Raw genomic sequence first — 19,897 nt, 5'->3', positions numbered from 1 at the left:
CAGGAAAAAGTCTGGAACTGCCTAAGAGGCAAGAGACTTTTTCTTGCCTCTTTGTTTCCTGGTGCACGAGGAGAGGGGATTCAGAGCGCCACCTAAATGAGCTTCAGAGATGGGTGCGAGCCACAGCTATCAGTGAGGACACCAGAGACGGGCATGAGACGCTAAGGCTGCTGCTGCAGCCACCAAGAAACCTGTGTGCAAGCACAGGTCACTATCCACACCTCCCCTCCTGGGAGCCTGTGCAACCTGCCACTGCCAGGGTCCTGTGATCCAAGGACAACTTTCCCAGGAGAACACATGGCGCACCTCAGCCTGGTGCTATGTCATGCCAGCCTCTGTTGTTACAGGCTCGTCCCACATTCCGTACCCCTCACTCCCCCCAGCCTGAGTGAGCCAGAGCACACTAATCAGCTGCAACTTTAACCCCATCCTGTCTGGGCAGGAATAGATACCCTCAGGTGACCTACATGCAGAGGCAGGGCTAAACCAAAGCTGAACCCAAGGAGCTGTGTGATCAAAGAAGAGAAAGGAAAATCTCTCCCAGCAGCCTCAGGAACAGAGGATTAAAGCTCCACAATCAACTTGATGTACCCTTCATCTGTGGAATACCTGAATAGACAACAAATCATCCCAAAATTGAGACGGTGGACTTTGGGAGCAACTGTAGACTTGGGGTTTGCTGTATGCAACTGATTGGTTTCTGCTTTTATGTTTATCTTAGTTTAGTATTTAGAGTTTATTATCATTGGTAGATTTTTAAATTGATTTAGTTGCTCTCTTCCCTTTTTTTATATATATATAGATATATATATATTTTTCCATTTTCTCTTTTTGTGAGTGTATATTTCTGTGCTTCCTTGGGTGATTTTGTCCGTATAGCTTTGCTTTTGCCATTTGTTGTAGGATTCTCTCTGTCCAGTTTTTTGTTTTGTTTTGTTTCTTTTTTAGTATAGTTTTTAATGCTTGTTATCATTGGTGCATTTGTTTTTTAGTTTGGCTGCTCTCTTCTTCTTTTTTTTTTTTAACTTTTATTTTATTTTTAATAATTTTCTTATTTTTTATTTTAATAACTTTATTTCTTTTATTATTATTATTTCTTTCCTTCTTTCATTTATTCTCCCTTTTCTTCTGAGCCATGTGGCTGACAGTATCTTGGTGCTCTGGCTGGGTGTCAGGCCTGTGCCTCTGAGGTGGGAGAGCCAAGTTCAGGACATTGATCTACCAGAGACCTCCTGGCTCCATGTAATATCAAACAGTGGAAGATCCCCCAAGATCTCCATCTCAACGCTAAGACCCAGCTCCCCACAATGACCAGCAAGCTCCAGTGCTGGACACCCCATGCCAAACAACTAGCAAGACAGGAATACAACCCCACCCATTAGCAGAGAGGCCACCCAAAATCATAATAAGGTCACAGACACCCAAAATCACACCACCAGACACGGTCCTGCCCACCAGAAAGACAAGATCCAACCTCATCCACCAGAACACAGGCACTAGTCCCCTCCATCAGGAAGCCCACACAACCCACTGTACCAAACTTAGCCAATGGGGACAGACACCAAAAACAATGGGAACTACGAACCTGCAGCCTGCTGAAAGTAGACCCCAAACACAGTAAGTTAAACAAAATGAGAAGACAGAGAAACACACAGCAGATGAAAGAGCAAGCTAAAAACCCACTAGACCAAACAAATGAAGAGGAGATAAGCAGTCTACCTGAAAAGAATTCAGAGTAATGATAGTAAAATAATCCAAAATCTTGGAAATAGAATGGAGAAAATACAAGAAATGTTTAACAAGGACCTATAGGAAGTAAAGAGCAAACAAAACATGATAAACAACAAAATAAATGAAATTAAAAATTCTCTAGAAGGAATCAGTAGCAGAATCACTGAGGCAGAAGAACGGATAAGTGACCTGGAAAATAAAATAGTGGAAATAACTACTGCAGAGCAGAATAAAGAAAAAGGAATGAAAACACTTGAGGACAGTCTTGGAGACCTTTGGGACAACATTAAATGCACCAACATTCGAATTATAGGGGTCCCAGAAGAAGAAGAGAAAAAGAAAGGGACTGAGAAAATATTTGAAGAGATTAGAGTTGAAAACTTCCCTAATATAGGAAAGGAAATAGTCCATCAAGTCCAGGAGGTTCAGAGAGTCCCATACAGGATAAATCCAAGGAGAAACATGCCAAGACACATATTAATCAAACTATCAACAATTAAATACAAAAATATTAAAAGCAAGGGAAAAAAAACCAAATAATGTACAAGGTAATTCCCATAAGGTTAACAGCTGATCTTTCAGCAGAAACTCTGCTAGCCAGAAGGGAGCGGCGGGACATATTTAAAGTGATGAAAAGGAAAAACCTACAACCAAGATTACTCTACCCAGCAAAGATCTCATTCAGATTAGACAGAGAAATTAAAACCGTTACAGACAAGCAAAAGCTAAGAATTCAGCACCAAAAAAACCAGCTTTACAACACATGATAAAGGAACTTATCTAGGCAGGAAATACAAGAGAAGGAAAAGACCTACAATAACAAACCCAAAACAATTAAGAAAATGGTAATAAGAACATACATATTGATAATTATCTTAAATGAAAATGGATTAAATGCTCCAACCAAAAGACATAGACTGGCTGAATGGATACAAAAATAAGACACATATATATACTGTCTACAAGACACCCACTTCAGACCTAGGGACACATACAGACTGAAAGTGAGGGGATAGTAAAAGATATTCCATGTAAATGGAAATCAAGAGAAAGCTGGAGTGGCACTTCTTATATCAGACAAAATAGACTTTAAAATAAAGACTATTACAAGAGACAAAGAAGGACACTACATAATGACCAAGGGATTGATCCAAGAAGAAGATATAACAATTGTAAATATTTATGCACCCAACATAGGAGCACCTCAATATATAAGGCAAATGCTAACAGCCATAAAAGGGGAAATCAATAGTAACACAATCATAGTAGGGGACTTTAACACCCCACTTTCACCAATGGACAGATCATCCAAAATGTAAATAAATAAGGAAACACAAGCTTTAAATGATACATTAAACAAGATGGACTTAATTGATATTTATAGGACATTCCATCCAAAAACAACAGAATACACTTTCTTCTCAAGGGCTCATGGAATATTCTCCAGGATAGATCATATCCTGGGTCACAAATCAAGCCTTGGTAAATTTAAAAAAGTTGGAATCATATCAAGTAACTTTTCCAACCACAATGCTATGAGACTAGATATCAATTATGGTAAAAACTCTGTAAAAAATACAAACACATGGAGGCTAAACAATACACTACTGAATAAATAAAAATAATAAAATAAAAAAAAATTAAAAAAAAAAACTAGAAACAAATGACAATGGATACACGATGACCCAAAACCTATGGGATGCAGCAAAAGCAGTTCTAAGAGGGAAGTTTATAGCAATACAATCCTACCTCAAGAAACAGGAAACATCTCAAATAAAGAACCTAACCTTACACCTAAAGCAATTAGGGAAAGAAGAAGAAGAACAACAACAAAAATCCCCAAAGTTAGCAGAAGGAAAGAAATCATAAAGATCAGATCAGAAATAAATGCAAAAGAAATGAAGGACACAATAGCAAACATCAATAAAACTAAAAGCTGCTTCTTTGAGAAGATAAAGAAATTTGATAAACCATTAGCCAGACTCATCAAGAAAAAAAGGGAGAAGACTGAAATCAGCCTAATTATAAATGAAAAACAAGTAACAACTGACACTGCAGAAATACAAAGGATCATGAGAGGTTACTACAAGCAACCCTATGCCAATAAAATGGACAACCTGGAAAAAATGGACAAATTCTTAGAAATGCACAACCTGCCGAAACTGAACCAGGAAGAAATAGAAAATATGAACAGACCAATCACAAGCACTGAAATTGAGATTAAAAATCTTCCAATGAACAAAGCCCAGGACCAGATGGCTTCACAGGTGAATTCTATGAAACATTTAGAGAAAAGCTAACACTTATCCTTCTCAAACTCTTCCAAAATATAGCAGAGCGAGGAACACTCCCAAAGTCATTCTAGAGGCCACCATCACCCTGGTACCAAAACCCAACAATGATGTCACAAAGAAAGAAAACTACAGGCCAATATCACTGATTAACATAGATGCAAAAGTCCTCAACAAAATACTAGCAAACAGAATCCAACAGCACATTAAAAGGATCATACACCATGATCAAGTGGTGTGTATCCCAGGAATGCAAGGATTCTTCAATATATGCAAGTCAGTCAATGTGATACACCATATTAACAGATTGAAGGCTAAAAACCATATGATCATCTCAATAGATGCAGAAAAAGCTTCTGACAAAATTCAACACCCATTTATGATAAAAACCCTTCAGAAAGTAGGCATAGAGGGAACTTTCCTCAACATAATAAAGGCCATATATGACAAGGCCATATATGACAAACCCACAGCCAACATCGTTCTCAATGGTGAAAAACTGAAACCATTTCCACTAAGATCAGGAACAAGACAAGGTTGTCCACTCTCACCACTATTATTCAACATAGTTTTGGAAGTTTAAACCACAGCAATCAGAAAAGAAAAAGAAATAAAAGGAATCCAAATTTGAAAAGAAGAAATAAAGCTGTCATTGTTTGCAGATGACATGATACTATACATAGAGAATCCTAAAGATGCTCCCAGAAAATTACTAGAGCTAATCAATGAATTTGGTAAAGTAGCAGGATCCAGAATTAATGCACAGAAATTTCTTGCATTCCTATACACTAATGATGGAAAATCTGAAAGAGAAATTAAGGAAACACTCCCATTTACCAATGCAACAAAAAGAATAAAATACCTAGGAATAAACCTACCTAAGGAGACAAAAGACCTGTATGCAGAAAGAAATTAAAGATGATTCAAACAGATGGAGAGATATACCATGCTCTTGGTTTGGAAGAATGAACACTGTGAAAATGACTATACTACCCAAAGCAATTTACAGATTGAATGCAATCCCTATCAAACTACCACTGGCATTTTTCACAGAACTAGAACAAAAAACTTTACAATTTGTATGGAAACACAAAAAACCCGAAGTAGCCAAAGCAATGTTGAAAAAGAAAAATGGAACTGGAGGAATCAGGCTCCTGGACTTCGGACTATATTACAAAGCTACAGTAATCAAGACATTATGGTACTGGCACAAAAACAGAAATATAGATCAGTGGAATACGATAGAAAGCCCAGAGATAAACCCATGCACATATGGTCTCCTTGATTTTGATAAAGGAGGCAAGAATATACAATGGAGAAAAGACAGCCTCTTCAATAAATGGTGCTGGGAAAACTGGACAGCTACATGTAAAAGAATGAAATTATAACACTCCCTTACACCATACACAAAAATAAACTCAAAATGGGTTAAAGACCTAAATGTAAGGCCAGACAATATCAAACTCTTAGAGGAAAACATAGGCAGAACACTCTATGACACAAATCACAGCAAGATCCTTTTTGACCCACCTCCTAGAGAAATGGAAATAAAAGCAAAAATAAACAAATGTGACCTAATGAAACTTAAAAGGTTTTGCACAGTGAAGGAAGCCATAACAAGAGGAAAAGACAACCCTTACCATGGGAGAATATATTTGCAAATGAAGCAACTGACGAATGATTAATCTCCAAAATATACAAGCAGATCATGCAGCTCAATATCAAAAAAACAAACAATCCAATCCAAAAATGAGCAGAAGATCTAAATAGACATTTCTCCAAAGAAGATATACAAATTGCCAACAAACACATGAAAGCATGCTCAACATCTCTAATCATTAGAGAAATGCAAATCAAAAGTACAATGAGGTATCATCTCACACCATTGAGAATGGCCATGATCAGAAAATCTACAAACAGTAAATGCTGGAGAGGGTGTGGAGAAAAGGGAACTCTCTTGCATTGTTGGTGGGAATATAAATTGATAGAGCCACTATGGAGAACAGTATGGAGGTTTCTTAAAAAATAAAAATAGAACTACCATATGACCCAGCAATCCCACTACTGGGCATATACCCTGAGAAAACTATACTTCAAAAAGAGTCATGTACCACAATGTTCATTGCAGCTCTATGTATAATAGCCAGGACATGTAAGCAACCTAAATATACATCGACAGATGAATGGATAAAGAAGATGTGGCACATATATACAGTGAAATATTACTCAGCCATAAAAGGAAACAAAATTGAGTTATTTGTAGTGAGGTGGATGGACCTAGAGTCTGTCATACAGAGTGAAGTAAGTCAGAAAGAGAAAACCAAATACTGTATACAAACACACACACACACACACACACACACACACACACACACACACACATATATATATATATATATGCAATCAAAAAAAAATGTTTTTGAAGAACCTAGAGGCAGAACAGGAATAAAGATGCAGACGTAGAGAATGGACTTGATGACACGGGGAGGTGGAAGGGTAAGCTGGGATGAAGTGAGAGAGTGCTATGGACATATATACAGTATGAAATGTAAAATCGATAGCTAGTGGGAAGCAGCTGCATAGCACAGGGAGATCAACTCGGTGCTTTGTGACCACACAGAGCAGTGAGATAGGGAAGGTGGGAAGGAGACACAAGAGGGAGGAGATATGGGGATATACTTATATGTATAGCTGATTCACTTTGTTATAAAGCAGAAACTAACACACCATTGTAAAGCTATTATACTCCAATAAATATGTTAAAAAAATTCATCAATATAGAAATAAATGGACAATTTTATTTGAGCCATCCTGAAGATTATTACCTGGAGACACCCTTTCAGAAATCTCTGAGGGCTGTTCCCCCGGTTAGAGGTCAAAGCACGTTATATAAGTTTCTGAGACAAAGGTTTATAAGTCAAATGACAGATTACACAGTCCAGATCTGTGCTTACAAAGCTAATAGTGGGTCATCATAACCCATTAAAAGATTAAGGAGAAAGGTGATCTCCTGAGGAGGTCTGGTTAATGCAGATACACAGTACACTCTAAAAGGGAGGGAAGAGGCCCAAGCAGGCAGATGAAAAGTTTGTTTAAATTTTTTTTGTCTTACCCTCAGATATAAATTTTATTTCATCAAGGTCATAGTTAAGTTTGAACCATATAGTGTTGGGGAAGAAGAATTTTCCTCTACTGTTCTAGGTTCTTCTGGTTGTTCTAAGAATTAAATTGACGTGAGACAGATTAATGGGAAAATCACACAAAAGTTTAATAGCTTGTATACATGGGCTAGGCCCAGGAAAACAGAGTAAGTCGCCAAAATGACCAGAGCCCTCACCTTAAATACCATAGGGAACTGCAAGTGGGAAGGCCTTGAAGCAGAATGAACTTAGTATGTTTGAGAAATAGAAAGACCAGTGTGGTTGGAATGTGTGAATGAGATGAGGGTATAGCCATGATCAAAGGCAAGATCACCCAGGGCCTTATAGGCCATTTAAACAAGTTTGGATACTATCTTAAAGGGTATGGGTACAATTGAAGGGATTCACAAGGTCAGATTAGAGTTTTTAAGAGGATACTTGGGCTGCTGTTTGGAGAATGCACTGTAAGGGTACAAAGTAGAAAGCCTCTGTCATCCAGGTAGGTGATGGGGGCTTGAGGCAGTACAGGTGGACAGATTAGACGTGCAAAATCTTCCAGAGTGAAAAAGAATCTTAATGGATAGGATATGGGTATGAGTAGAAAGCAGATGGTATGAGGATTGTCAATATTATCAAAGGCTTAAAACAAAAATTCCTTGACAGAGACCCTATAGAAATTACACACTGAGGTTTATCCCTATATTCCTAAGCTGGTGAGCAATCTCCATGATTCTTGGTAACTTGGCAGAGTTTCTGAGAATCATGGACTGTGTGACTTTTTCTTCCATTTAAGAAGATTTAGGTTACTGCGAAGGCCACTAGACACGATCAGTTCAACCTAGTAGATATGGAACAAAAATGTATGAAAAATGTGTACTGTTATTTAAAGAACCACTTGACTAGTATCTTGCCCTAGGGGTGCCATAAAAAGATGTCAGTTCAGTTTGGTGCTGCTGCAGGTTGGGTTCTTAGGAAGGAGATGCTGAGGCAGAGTTTGGGGTGCTAGATATTTATCAGGGATCCGTACCTGTGAAAGGAAGAAGGGAGAAGCAAGATTGGGCAAATAAAAAAGTCAGTTTCAATGCAGGTCCAACAAAGTGTGGGTCAACCCCAAAGGGAGCTCTGGAGCAAATATTGCCTATCAGAGTGACCTGCATTAAGCCCAAACTGCTGGGTCTTTACATCCTTGCCTCACTCTGTCATTGGGTATAGGCTACCCCAGGAATGGTATGCCTTTGGGAGAGGCTGTTCTCTGCAGCTGAGTCCAACCCTGAAGCTGGTGACAGGTAAGCATCAAGTGCTTTCTAGAAGTGGATGGCACATCCCCATATCCACCACAAGTACTGCATTGCTGAAGAGAAGCAGTAAGTAATTTGGCTAGCTGCTTTATTGTTTAATTTAGGTATTTCTTTCCTCTTGAGAACTCAAGATAAAACATACACAATTTTTTAATCACAAAATATTTACCAGTCACTGGGACAATCTAAGAGAGGGTAACTAAGCGATTGGTTGGAGAAACCAGGATCAGGAAAAGCACAAAGAGAAAAAACTAATGGAAGGCGGCTTCTAGGAGCAAAGAGAAACAAATTTTAATAAAATACGTGGAGTTATGGCGTCCAGTCCTGGACCTTATTTCAAAAATCACTACAATGAACATATCTTTAAAACAGTTTTTTAAATTACATTGTAAAATGTTATTAGCTCTCTTTTGTTTCCTTGACAGATATGGAAAACATGGATAAAAGAGACCGACCATTCATGACAGTTCAGAAAAATGATACCTCGGGTATTTTTTCTACTTCTAAGCCTGTTTTATAATTTATGGTGGATTATTGGTGATATAAAATTGGAATGTTGATTTTCAAAAGTTTAATAATGGAAGGTTTGTTTTTTGGTCACATTGAAGATTTCTCCAGTTCCCTTACAATAGTCAGGCCAACCATTCTTTTCTGTGCTTGTCCTTAAATCGTTTGGAAGCTTCTTGCAGTCATGTGATCCATGATATACTTAATAAATCTTAATTGCCTTACATCGCACAGGTGAATTTTTCACATCATTGAGGCAATGATGCTTGAATTACCCAAACTTTTATACTTCACGTTACTTGGCCTTAGAGTATCCTCTACCTATGTTTTACTTTATCAAAATAGTATCAAACTAAACTAGGACATTTTATATGCTTGGATGGAGAATGGCTGCCCAAACATTTTGTATCAGTTTAATCTTATCTGGCCTATTAAATTTTTTAGGTTTCAGTTTCAACCTTTTTTTGTATTTAATTGAAGTCAATTTTTCTAAGTTAAAAATGCAGCTATGACTTTAAAAATTCTATTTAATTTGATTCATAAGAATGTGATACTTAAATATTCACAGTTGATGACTGACACATTTTAAATAAAAAGAATGGTCACACTTTGTAACTTGACAATATAATTTTCTAAAATTCTCAATGTACTAACTTAAATGGAAGTATTCCTTTTATGCCCTTTTAGAAGTAATTTTATTCAAGGGATATAGTGGTAATATTCTTTAAATTTCCAGAAATTGAGGTTCAAATATACTACGAATATTGCAATATATTACTTCTCATATTTGCTTAAAAATCTTTAAAAATAAGACCTGCAGTCAACATAACTCTATTTTGACTTCCAATAACATAATACTATTTCTTTGTCATTTTCTCTTTTTGATGAAAAACAGATAATCTGGTATTTCATATGAAAAATGAACTGAGAAGCATCAAGTATAAACCAGTAGACTATCAACAATTGCATGCATTAACCGAAGCAAAAAAATTAGCTTCTACCTCTACGGAGCTAAAGGTTAGAAGTTGTGTGTGAGTGTGTGTGTGTGTGTGTGTGTGTGTGTGTGTGTGTTTTCTAGTTTTGGAAAATTGAATTGCTAGAAAGTAAAATGGTAGTTACAATGAAATGTGAAAATAAATAACATTCTAAATAGTTTTTAGAATCTTCCAACTATTGGTAATAGTGAATAGCAACATTTTTTTTCCTATTTCTTTATTTTATTTATTTTTTTGGCTGTGTTGGGTCTTCATTGATGCATGTGCACTTTATTTGTGGCGAGTGGGGGCTACTCTTGGTTGCAGTGCGCGGGCTTCGCATTGCGATGGCTTCTCGTTGTGGAACACAGACTCTAGGTGCATGGGCTTCAGTAGTTGCAGCACACAGCCTCAGTAGTTGTGGCTTGCAGGCTCAGTAGTTGTGACTTGTGGGCTCTAGAGTGCAGGCTCAGTAGTTGTGGCGCACGGGCTTAGTTGCTCCACAGCATGTGGGATCTTCCTGGACCAGGGCACAAACCCGTGTCCCCCTGCACTGGCAGGCGGATTCTTAACCACTGCGCCACCAGGGAAGCCCTGTGAATAGCAACATTTATTGAATGCTCTCAGACACTGTGCTATGTAGTCTACATGCATTACTCATTTAATGTTCTTAACAACCCCATGAGGCCTGAATTCAACTTTATTTTTAGAAAGATAGCTATCTCGTTAATTTTCAACAATTTCTAACATAATCTAAAAAAAATAAAAATTGCTAGTAAGTGCTAGCTATGGATTATCATCTAATTTAAAGCTTCTTCTGCAACACCATACAAAGTATGCCCTCAGGTGCCTCTCTTTTCTCGAATTCCCTTTTTGCCCTGATCTAAGAAGAGGTGAGCCTCGACTAGATTTGGAAGAGGTTTATGTGCAAGTGATTGTGCACAGTATTTTAGGACCATGAATGTGTTTAGGATTATTCAGGCAGTATGTTTCCCTCTTATGCAAATAATAGGGTACATTATAAACAGCATTTTCATTGCTTGGTTGCATTAAAAAATCTGGTTTAGCAAAGCAACATATTAAGCAATTTACAAGCTTTCATGTGTATTTAATATTTTTGTGTTATATTAGTTTTACATAGCTTTTTATTGTTAATATCTTTTTAAAAAGGCAACTCTCATGATTTCAAGGCACATTTGATACCCTATTCTGGGGAAATTACCATATATTCATGAGCTATGTCCCCTCAAACTAAGGAGACCACTTAAAAAGTAGGGCATTATTTGTTTGTTTCAGATATAGCTTTAAAATAATTTAATGTTATTCAAAGAAATTTTATGGCAAAATCACTTACATAACTATCATCCTAATAAAATTATTTTCATATTTCTGACTTCTGTGCTGATCTATTGTATATACACCATCTATACACATATGTACTTATACATATAATAAATACTTATTATGTGCCTTGACTATATAATGGTGAACAACATATAACACCTACCCTCATGGGGTGTACTATTTGCAGGAGAGAGGGAGGAGAGAAGCCAGTGTTTATCAAATAAGCCCTGAAATAAAATTATATTAAGTATAAGCTCCAATAAAAAAGACTGTCTGGTGTATAATAGCAGGACTTGATCCTAGTTGGGTGGGAAGGCTTTTCTAAGGAAGTGACATTGTAATTGGAATCTCAAGGACAGTAAGAATTAGCCAAACAAAAACAGGAGTGATGAGTACTCCAAATAGAAAAAGATGCATACCTTATCACATTCCAGTTTTTGGATATTTAGGTTGTATCTAAGTTTGTGATATTGGAAATCATGTTTCCGTAAATATCTTCATGCATAGACACTTTATGTGGATTAATTCCCATGATTGGGATGTCTGGGCCAAAAAGTACGAATGTTTCTTAGTTCTCTCCCAAAGTACTGTTGTAGTAAAGTTGCCACTACAAACATTTTGTCTACTCCCTTTTCAGTATTGGAATGTGTACAGTTGACTCTTGAGCAATGCAAGAGTTAGGGGCGCTGACCATCTACTGGAAGAAAATCTGTGTATAATTTATAGTTAGCCCTCCTAGTCAGCCCTCTGAATCCAAGGTTGCTCTATATCTGTGGCTCTACATCCTCAGATTTAACCAGCTGTGGATTGTGTGATACTGTAGTATTTAGTGAAAAAAATGCACGTATAAGTGGACCCATGAAGTTCAAACCTGTGTTGTTCAAGGTTGACTGTACATATATGTTCACATATATATTCCAAATATTATCTATATATCTGTTCCTCCATCTGTCTGTCCATCTGTCCATCAATCTATACCTCAATCCAGATGCACATTTTGGATGAATGGGGAATCGTTGAATGTTAAAATCAATATTTGGTCAAAGTGAATTTCTCTTTGATGATAGGATTTCTATCAAAGAATAAACATATTTAAAATTTTAAATTATTAATGTAGTTTTTTGAGTTTGACATTAAGTTCAGGGACAATAATTTCTTAGCACTGTCAGCTAACTATATTGCTTCTCTGGTCACTGTGTTATACATTTATGAGGTTAAATGGATGATCACTCTCAACTGACATTTTAAATAACATCAATAACCTTTTTGTTCACAGAATATCATTCATGAAGAAGCTTTTTAGTTATATATTTTCTAGAAATAACTTGGTACTTGGGATTCATAGCTTGGCAAATCTCAAAAAATCTCTTGCCATCAACTACTGAAAATATTGACACTCTGTAGCAGTCTTTTTGACAAGCTTTTTGCTTCCGTGTTTAGTCTCCATAGATTCATAATAATAAATAATTGTCCTTTTAAACTATTTTTATAATATCCCTTGTTTTGAATTTGGTCAGTGAGAACAAACTGTGTCCTGGATACCTCATCATTTTCAAACAGTCTTCTTTCCTTTATACAATCTTCATTTTTTATTATATCTAGTTTAAGGAAGATTTATTGGGAATGTCATTTTCATGATTTTTGGACTCTTCCCTTCTCATTTAATTTAGAGATATCAACTTGACATTTTGTTTTTAATTTATTCTTGTAAGATGTGAACAATTCCCAAATAGGGCTTTTTCTTGAAAGACACATGGCTTAAATGGAATTAGATAACTGAAAATTAAATACAACTCTTAAAATTTATTTTGTTTAATGTTATGAATGCTAATATATCAAACAGCCTACACCAACTGGAATTATGATAATATTGTCTCTGTTATCCTTTCTTATATTATTGTTTAACATTTTATGAAATATGTGTTGACTGAAGAATAATATTTTATTCTTAATGTTACATAGTTAACACATTCTCTCTTAGTATTTGTATTAATTATCAGTCAATTCCCAATTCTTTACTAATTAAATATGCTCATTTTTTTGCACATGAAATTAACAGCTTTAACAATCATTATTACTATGGCACTTTACTGTGGCAATATTAAATGTAAACATACTCAAGCTGAATGACAGAATGTTAACATTTAAAGCACATAAAAAGGACTTCCCTGGCTGCGCAGTGGTTAAGAACCTGCCTGCCAATGCAGGGGAGACGGGTTTGATCCCTGGTCTGGAAAGATACCACATGCCACGGAGCAAATAAGCCCATGCGCCACAGCTACTGAGCCCTCGTGCCACAACTACTGAAGGCCACGCGCCTAGAGGCTGTGCTCCACAACTAAAGAAGCCACCACAATGAGATGCCCGTGCACTGCAACGAAGAGTAGCCTCCGCTTGCTGCAACTAGAGAAAGCCCACGCGCAGCAACGAAGACACAACGCAGCCAAAAATAAATAAATAAATAAATTTTTTAAAAAGCACATAAGAAAATTTTTGCTTCAAGTTACATCTAGAATGCTTAGCTATATTTGAAAAGAAATTAACAGTAAGTATTTTTAATTAACAATAAATTAGGAAGTCTTGCCTGATTCGTTTTGCTGGTATTGTTATACTGATTAGATGTGATAGTGACCTATATAATTGCTGTGTTATTGATCATGCACAAATTCTGGGATGCCAGATGAGAAACTGATGTGCACATTGAGTAATCTAGTCTTTCAAAGGCTGAGACTGAACCTGAAGCCAAATAGTAGACGTGGGATGAAAATTGAGACCAATTTTTGGTACATTATATGTTAACTGTTCATTCCCAGTTTAAGTACAAAAGAGATCTTTACAATTATTTTTATTTGCATTTCTTTGCTTAGCAAGAATGAATATTTCTTGTCCAACTCAAGTAATCCATCTACTAATTCTTTTTTAAAAACACTGTATTATGGAAAATTGCAAGAATATGCAAAATTAGAGTGAACGGTATCATAATTCTCCACGTAACATTATCCAGCTTCAACTATGAACAACTCTTGGACGTTATTTCCTCTGTACTCCCACCTACAACTTCCCTCTGCATCAGATTATTTTGCAATCTCAGACATCATAATATTCACCATAAATATTTCAGCATGTATCTCTAAAAGATTAGGGCTATAAAACCTCAAACCCTACAATACCATTACTATTAAAATGTTCATGATTTCTTAATAATTTCAAATAAGCAGTGTTAAATTTCCCTGATTGTCTCCAAATTTTTTTCTTAAAGTTTATTCAAATTAGTATCTAAATAATATCCATATATTACAATTGATTTTTATTTTTTTAGGTTTCCTCCTCCATCCTCTTGTGTCCTTTTTTTAATATAAATTTATTTTATTTTATTTATGTATTTTTGGCTGCGTTGAGTCTTTGTTGCTGTGCGCGGACTTTCTCTAGCTGTGGCGAGCGGGGGCTACTCTTTGTTGCGGTGCACGGGCTTCTCATTGCAGTGGCTTCTCTTGTTGCAGAGCACGTGCTCTAGGTGCGTGGGCTTCAGTAGTTGTGGTTCGCGGGCTCTAGAGAGCAGGCTCAGTAGTTGTGGTGCAGGGACTTAGTTGCTCCACACCATGTGGGATCTTCCCGGACCAGGGCTCGAACCCATGTCCCCTGTATTGGCAAGCGGATCCTTAACCACTGTGCCACCAGGGAAGCCCCATCCTCTTGTATTCTTATAATTTATTTTTTGAAGAAATTGTAGTGTTTATCCTTTATAGTTTCTTACAGTCTGGATTTTGCTGATTACATCCTGGTGGTGTCATTAAACATATTTTCCTATCTCTTGTATTTCCAGTAATTGGTAGTTATATCTGGATACTTGATCAGATTCAAGTTCAATTTATTTTGGTAAGAACACTTATTGACAGAATCTCTGCACTTGTCTTTTTCTATTATAAATAGTGCTACAGTGAATAGCTTTGTTCACCTATCCTTTTATACTTTGGCCAATACAGTTTTCAGATAGATTTCTATAGGTAAGATTGCTAGGTCAAAGGATAAATCCATATGAAACTCCAAATTCCCTTCTATGCGGGGCTGCATCATTTTGTATTCCCACTAGCAACGTAAGAGAGAGAACATGTTTTCCCATAGCCTCACACAGTGTTTTGTTAAATATTTGAGTTTTTGCCAACCTGATAGATGAGGAATTGCATCTTAGTATAGTTTTTAAAAACTTTTTATTTCTTCAATTCTGTATTGAGTTATAACTCACATATAGGGACACAAATCTAAAGTGTACATATCAATGAATTTTGACATAGGTACATGTAACCAGCAGTTAAATTGTCCACTAATTACTGTTGTATATATCTAAAGATGGATCATCTGGCCCAAAGGGCTTTCACGGTGTTTCAGGGTACCTATTTAGGGTTTTATTATCTTGGCTCATCACAATAAACTACTTTCGAATGTATTACTTTTGTAATTTTTAATTCATCAGCATTCTGCATAAATCATCATCCACCTAAAATATTGCTTTCAAATGGCTTATTGCTCAGCAAAATGAATTGGAATCACCTAGAAATTACTCGATTGAAAAAGATACAATTTTAAATCTTCTTGTTTGTTTAAAACCTTTATTTTTAAAAAAAATTTTGGCCAAAGATAAAAGTAGAGTCAATGAGTGAATTTACAAAAAACTCAGGATGTTCTGCAAAATATTGGAAGTGTCTAGTGAAAAACTGTAGCTTTATTTTCACTTTTAAAGTCTACTTAGTTGGTCTTTCCCTGGGCCCAAAGGCAGTAGCATTGATTTTTCTTTTAAATTATAGAAATGTATCTACATCTTTCACCAATGTGTTTTAATTTTTTTGCACAGTATGGACCAAATATGTCAAAGAAATGTAATTTTAAAAGTTGTGCCTGCTGTAACAATCTTCAGAGACTATAGATGGTAAATAGTTGGAATGAGTTTTAGGCATTCTTCAAGCAAACACAAGTGTCTGATTTTAGAAACACTACATATGTACTTTTATTTTTTCTGTGAAATAGAGAGATGGCTGTATGTTTTCCTGCAATGTCCTGTTCTGACTTATTTATTTATTTATTTTATTTATTTACTTTTGGCTTCATTGGGTCTTCATTGCTGTGTGCGGGCTTTATCTAGTTGTGGCGAGCCTGGGCTACTCTTCATTGCAGTGCGTGTGCTTCTCACTGTGGTGGCTTCTCTTGTTGCAGAGCATGGACTCTAGGCACATGGGCTTCAGTAGTTGTGTCACATGGGCTCAGTAGTTGTGGCTTGCAGGCTCTAGAGCACAAGGCACAGGAGTTGTGGTGCAGGGGCTTAGTTGCTCCACAGCATGTGGGATCATCGAACCCATGTCCCCTGCAATGGCAGGCGGATTCTTAACCACTGCACCACCAGGGATATCCCTCCTGTTCTGATTTAAATGTACTTTTCTCCTAAATTTCATAATTGTAGTGCTCTCAAGAAAAGATTTGACTTTGACTTTGTGTTTTTTTAAGTAATGTTTGGGTTATTTTGTTTTCTTGTACCCCTAATTTTGAATCAGTAACCAGAACAGTGGAAAGATAAACTAAAGATTACAGTAATCAGTGAAAGACAGCTAGAAATAGCATGCATTATAGAGTCTTTTTAGAACTTCTCTTCTGAAGTTTTTATATCTTCAGTATTGATCTGTTAAGCCTTTCAGGGTACTAAGTATTCTAGTAACAGGGAAAATATAAAATATGCATATTTCATCAAGTTTCTGATTTCAGATTAACACTTTTATAGATGTTTAAAAGTATTAATATGAAATATACAAGTTCAGCATGTACATGTCAGTCAGAGTCTAACCACGTAAGGATTTAGAATAGAGGGGTCTTTAACGCAGGAAATGGTTACACAGGTGATAGAGCTGAGAAGCCAGAGGACTGTGAACCAACACAGGGATTAGAACAGAAGTGAGTCATTGCCTTGCCTGGGTTGGAGGGACATTTAGAAAATCAAGGTTGTAGTACATCCTATAGGCTGAGGTTACCCAAAGATAGTTAGAACCATAGTTGAAATGTCAAGAAATGTTGGAGCAATGGAGAAGATGCAGATGCTTGTGGAGACCCCTCTGGGAGAGAGAAGGCAGGAGAAGTGAGTAATCCTTTGGCTTCTCCCTTCTTCCCTCCCTCCCTCCAATCTCCCACTACCAATGTCTCCCTTTGGCTGAACTCAGCTGGAAGGCAGTTGCTAGGGGTGTCTGAGAAACGCAGGCTGCTCTCTGATGTGGAGCAGATGAGGAAGATGGCCAAGAATGGATCTTAAGGTAAACAGACCCAGGCCTGACATATCTTATCAACACAAACCCAAAAGCATTTTTTTTAAGTCATAAAATTCGGGAAAAATTTAAATTTAGTTGAAAATTTGGGTTTCAGTGCTACCTGATTTTTCAGTTTCCTTGTTTAGTACCTTCAAATAAAGATTTGCCTGAAATTTAAAATTTAAGTTTTAATTTAAAATTTTATTTACAAAGTCATGGAGTTGAAAGATTAAAATTGTATATACAGTTCAAGGTCACATTTCTAGTAGATACTGAAGCTGAGACTAAAGCCAGGCCCCCTAATAACCTATCCAATGACCTTTTCCCATCCAGTGCTGAAGGATCACATAAAACCAATCTGAACACTGAGGTTCTATGTGATTCTGATGTTTATGAGTTTGATGGTCTTGACCAAGTCCTTTAACCTCTCTGAACTTCACTGTCCTTATCTGTAACATGGGAATAATGATGCCTATGATGCCTGGCAGGGAAGATGTGTAAAAAGGCAAGATAATATATAGAATACTCTTGCAGATTTTCTGGGGCTAGATTAATTAAGGTGTTATTTATTGTATGTATGGAAAATAGAATTACTTCACCTTTCTTTAGAAAGGTACTAATGTTAGAAAATGCATGAATAGGATTGAAAAAGAATAAGTATTTAACTTAGAAATTACAGATTAAACATTTTTATTGTGGAAAACACTTAAAAGACATGGAAATTGCTCCTCTTTTGTTTCTTTAAATCTAGATCAGAAAAGCAGTGCAGACTTCAAAGATATCTAAAGAGCAGACACTAATAAAGCAACACAAGCAAGTGTGGTGGCAAGAACACCAAAGGCTAAATGAAGTCAGGTAAGAACTGAGGGAAATCTCAATTAAGAACATGCAGGAATTACTGAGATACATTTACCTAGGTAGATATTCTGTAAATTTCTATATTAATTAAACTATTATAATCAAAATTTAAAGTTACAGTTGAATGTGAGTTAAATTAAAATCCTTTCATTTCCTCAGTTTAATTTGGAATCCAGTGAATATATTAATATGGCTTTTCCTTTCCTTAGAAAAAAAGAAAGATAATCTTTTATGTCTGCTAATCACTTACCCTTCTGCACTCCCATTCATACATGTATTTATTTATATTATACTTAGTACTTTGGAGTATAATATTTTGTTTACATATTTGTCTTCTTATGAAGTGATAAACTTCTCAAGGACATGCATCCCATCATATTCATCTTTACATAGGATACATAGAAAGAGACAGATTAAATGCTTTCAGTAAATGAATGAACTAAGGGATTCAAGTTGAGTGATTTCTAAATGTAACAGCATCATGACTAACTTGTTCAGTTTGGATTTTTGACTTTTACTATTATTTCCAACAGTCACTTCAAGATGAATTAAAACAAAATAATGATTTTATACTTGATCTTAAATGTAAACTTTGAGAAATAAATTTTTTTTCAAAGGTCAACCAGAAAGTGAAGGCAGATGTGTTTCCCCTCCTTTTAAAGCATATATATTAGTTTTAATGATGGTGGTATTTATAAAGTATGCTTTTTAAAATATATGCTTGTAAGCAAATATTTTATATAAAAATAGATAATTTTGTGGTCTCATTCTAAGCTAAATTTCCAAATACCATTAACTTCACTTTTGACATGGGTGCTTTTCATATTGATAGGAGTTTCCTATTCTGGCAAGTAATTCCTAAATGTGACATAAAAGACTCATGATTGGAAATAGTTTTACATCAATACATAACTTAAAACAGAGAAAAACAAAATTATATAGACTTTGTCATTCATACTTCCACTATAGAAACAAATCAGGCCCATTTTATCCCTCATAATGTCACCTTTTACAGAGAGAACTTTTGAGCCCATTGGAATTTTTTTTTTAGATTTGCATAATTGAAATATGATAAAAACAAAAGCCATTAGGAAGTTTTAATTATTGTGCTCACTGATGCGGGCTCAAATGTAAGGATGCTGGAGAAAGTTTTTTATCTTGGCTGTTCCACACCCTTCTTACTGTGTATATACCTTGTTCTTGAGCGAGATAAAGGAGGCACATAGATTTCATTATGGAAAGTAATTCTTTTGGCTGACCTGGAATGACACAAAGGTGATGGAAATGAGGAATATTCAAGTAATAACGTTATGTCTTGAAACTTGTAAATGTTGAAAATTGGACAAAAAAGAAGAATTCCAAGATAACTTTCTGTGTTATTCTAGAATGTAGGCTAATTAAAATGTGTATTCAGTGAAATTAAAAACTATTAGTGATAGGAGGAAAGTTCGAGAAATGGCTAGAAAGTTC

At 36.0% G+C, this 19,897-nt stretch overlaps 1 protein-coding gene across 9 annotated transcripts in view; it reads left to right on the top strand.

The window, feature by feature from the left end:
• CCDC148 (coiled-coil domain containing 148) overlaps positions 1 to 19,897 on the top strand; it is a 427,998-nt gene that overhangs the window by 85,804 nt on the left and 322,297 nt on the right. For all 9 annotated transcript variants that reach the window (XM_067026094.1, XM_067026092.1, XM_067026091.1 and 6 more), the window contains exons 2-4: positions 8,886 to 8,948; positions 9,863 to 9,984; positions 18,321 to 18,424. In XM_067026094.1, coding sequence (XP_066882195.1) covers positions 8,886 to 8,948; positions 9,863 to 9,984; positions 18,321 to 18,424 — 289 coding nt within the window. The remainder of the gene's footprint in view (positions 1 to 8,885; positions 8,949 to 9,862; positions 9,985 to 18,320; positions 18,425 to 19,897) is intronic.

Source organism: Kogia breviceps, chromosome 2 (genome assembly GCF_026419965.1).
Source record: "Kogia breviceps isolate mKogBre1 chromosome 2, mKogBre1 haplotype 1, whole genome shotgun sequence".
Taxonomy (NCBI): domain Eukaryota; kingdom Metazoa; phylum Chordata; class Mammalia; order Artiodactyla; family Physeteridae; genus Kogia; species Kogia breviceps.
Note: the sequence above shows the minus strand (reverse complement) of the source record. Positions and strands in the feature narration are given on the sequence as shown.